We start from the raw sequence: 2,976 nt of genomic DNA, 5'->3' as shown, positions 1-2,976 counted from the left end.
CAGCAGGGGAGGGGGGCAGGAGGGAAGGCAGGGCACAGGAAGGAAAGGATGGACTGAAGGCAGGTTTAGGGGAAGGAGGTGGAAGGTATCATGGAAAGGGGGCAGGTGGAGCTGGGATGGGGGCGGAAAGAAGAGGGAGAGGATAGGGTAGGGGTGAGTAGGGGCAGAAAGAGGTGGGATGGGGGGGTTAGGAGGGCGCCCGCTCCGCTTCCTGCGGGGAATGCTCGTCTCGGGATGCTGCGGGACCGGCGCTCGCAGCGCTGTGCGGAGATCCGGGCCGGGGGCGGCTACCGCCGCTGCGCGGTGTCCGACGCGCTCAGGTGGGATCGGGATCGGGGCTCGCGGATTCGGGTCCTGGTCCTGCAGGTGTCGGCTGTGGGATCCGGGCAGAGCCGCTTCTTCCTCGGCAAGCAGGGTGCGGGTGCTGGGGCCGGAGGATCGAGGAGGGATTGGGGCTGGGATCGGGACCGGCGCTACCGCCGGCGGGAAGAGCCGCTCCGGGACGGGTGCCGGGACCGAGCCCGGCGCTGCCGCTCCCGCTGCGGCGGGTGCGGGGCTGGGGTCGCACCGGAGCTCCGGGCACGCTCCTGCTTGTGGCCGTGGGGAGCCAGGGGATGCCGGTGCCGGGCCCGCCAGGAGGACGGCGCTTCCCTAGAGCAGACGCTGGATCGCGGCTGGAAGAAGGCAGGGCACGGGGATCGCCCGGCCCCGGGACCCACCGGCGGCGCCGCCCCCTCAGCGCCGCCTCCCGCCCCGCGGGGTCACCGAGCCCCCGGCCCCGGTAACCCTGCGGCCACCGCGCTCCCTGCCCGCATCCCCGGGGAGCCTCTGCCGAACGAGCGGGGCGGCCGCTGGGGCCGGCTCCAAGTGTGCCCGGTGTGGGACTGGAGGAGGCCAGAAGCCCCCGAAAGGTTGGCAGCACCTCGTGTCCTTGGCATCTGCAGGGGAGGAGCTGTGCCTGCAGCGTCCTGCCCGCGGCACGCAGCATGCCAAGCACACGGGCACCGGGGCACCGGGACAGCGCCGGCACGGACACGGCTGAAGGGCTGCCTGTGGCTCCTCGGCCAGGGCTGCTCCGAACAGGCACATGGAGATGCTTCAGCCCGCACAGAGAGCACTGACAGCCCAGAAGGACCCGAGGAGCGGCTGGCACGATCTGGGAATGGAGGCACGGGGCCGCTTGCAGAGGGGCTCAGACAGCAATTCCTGATTCTGGCCTCCAAGAGTTCCCACACAGCTGCCAGGTATGTCTTGACCACCCCAAATCTCTTCCCTCCTTTCTTGTCTGAGGCCGCTGTCCATCAGCAGCATTTAAGCTAAGGCGATTTTCCCTCACAGATACTAAATCCCAAGCAATAGGCCTCGGAGATGCCTTAAAATCAGAGGTTTGAGTTGGGATGAAGTTTGGAACTTTTCAGGGAGCCAGCTGGAAGTGCAGAAGTGGTGGAAGACTTTTGCAGGTGGGTCCCACCAGAGGTGTGCTGAAGGCAGGGATGTGCATCGCGCAAGGAGCTGTCAGGTTCTTCCAGCAGGAATTCAGCAGGGAATGCATGTGGGCCTGCGGGTATAATTCATGTGAACTACCAGACACTGAACCCCAAATCCAGGCACCACATGCAGAACAATCTTTGTGCTGCCCTGTCAGCTAAAGCCTCTGGGCTGGGAAATGTCAGCAGCCTAGTGTATGGAATGATCTAAATCCCAGCAGCCAGCATACCCAGAGGGACAATCCACGTCCCAGGGTGGCACCCCGTGTCCTTCCCCTGCTGCTGGTGGGACAAATTCCCCTCGGTACAGTTGGGCCTGGCTGGGCAGGAGCTGGGGGCAGGAGGGGCGGGAGAGCGGACGGGGAAGCGCCGGGAGAGGAGGCCGCTGGACGTGACCTGAATCAGCTGAAAACATTCTTTCCCTGCAGAAGCCAGGAGCTGAGGCAGATCCCTCCTGGCCAGGCTGGTGGGCTGGGGGAAAACACCCTGCCCCTGCCAGGAGCTCTGACTCTGCTTTTCCTCCCAGCTCCTCAGCAGTGCCAGGGCCACCGTGAGGGAGCTCAGCCCCAGAAAACCCCAGAGCATCAATGATTCCAAAAGAGCAATCATCCATTGTAGTCAAAAACCTAAACATCTGTTAAAAAGGCTATGACAACACTGTGACAGGATTCCCAGGAGCCTTCTGGTTTGCTCTTGGTTCTGTTTTTATGTATTTTTAGTCCCTCAACGGGCAGCGTGTAGAATTTATTCTGGGTCTTAGAGGTTGAGCAGGGCTGGCTTTGGCTTGGCCTTCACCTCTGGTCCCACTTTGTGCCAGGCTGGGTGAACTCATCGCCTCAGCTTTCCCTCCAAACTATCCCTTACTCATTTCCCCGCAGATGAACTCAGACTTTGCCCCAAACTGTCCCCTCCTCACCTCCTCTTGCCCTCGGTGTCCGTTCTGTTCCCCACAGGTGCCCTGGTGACACCAGGGCGCTCCCTTTGCCCTTCTCCAGGCCGAGGCCGCTCCTCCGCTCGCTCCCTCTGCTCTTGTCTCACACAGCGGGGCACAAAAGGGGAAAGCTGTCATTCATTCATGAATTCTGCAATTAATTGACAATTATTTCCAGTTCCCCAGTGAGAAGAACATGACCTCACAGCCATGGAGGCCTGACAGGGTCCTGCAGTGAGAGCTCAGCGCACGTCCACAGGGGTAAGTCCAGCATCTGAAAGAAAAAAACACCGGAGAAAAATGTGACCTATTGTGCTTCTAAGTTATTTCAGGTTTTTAAAGCCCAACCAACATTTGCTCTTGATTTTGGTTGGGTGACTCATGAGCAGTGGGCACAGGTCATGCCATTCATGGGGGCAGAAAAAGTAGATTAAGCTCTCCTTATTTCAAGCAATTATTAAAAATGATTTGTGACTCTTTAAACACAACACCCTGTAATTGCCATAGCGTTTATTCCATGATTTTAACTAATTCTCAGTGTATTTTATAAAACTTAAA

General features: G+C 59.9%; 1 protein-coding gene across 1 annotated transcript; it reads left to right on the top strand.

The window, feature by feature from the left end:
* The first annotated feature begins 234 nt into the window (after positions 1-234).
* On the top strand, positions 235-2,686 carry LOC121333626. The gene is made up of 2 exons (XM_041400145.1): positions 235-1,460; positions 2,597-2,686. The coding sequence occupies exon 1, from the start codon at positions 235-237 to the stop codon at positions 1,318-1,320; it is 1,086 nt and encodes a 361-aa protein (XP_041256079.1). The 3' UTR covers positions 1,321-1,460; positions 2,597-2,686.
* Positions 2,687-2,976: the final 290 nt, after the last annotated feature.

The sequence above is a fragment of the Onychostruthus taczanowskii genome, unplaced genomic scaffold, assembly GCF_017590055.1.
Source record: "Onychostruthus taczanowskii isolate IOZ18803 unplaced genomic scaffold, ASM1759005v1 scaffold172, whole genome shotgun sequence".
Classification (NCBI taxonomy): Eukaryota; Metazoa; Chordata; class Aves; order Passeriformes; family Passeridae; genus Onychostruthus; species Onychostruthus taczanowskii.
Note: the sequence above shows the minus strand (reverse complement) of the source record. Positions and strands in the feature narration are given on the sequence as shown.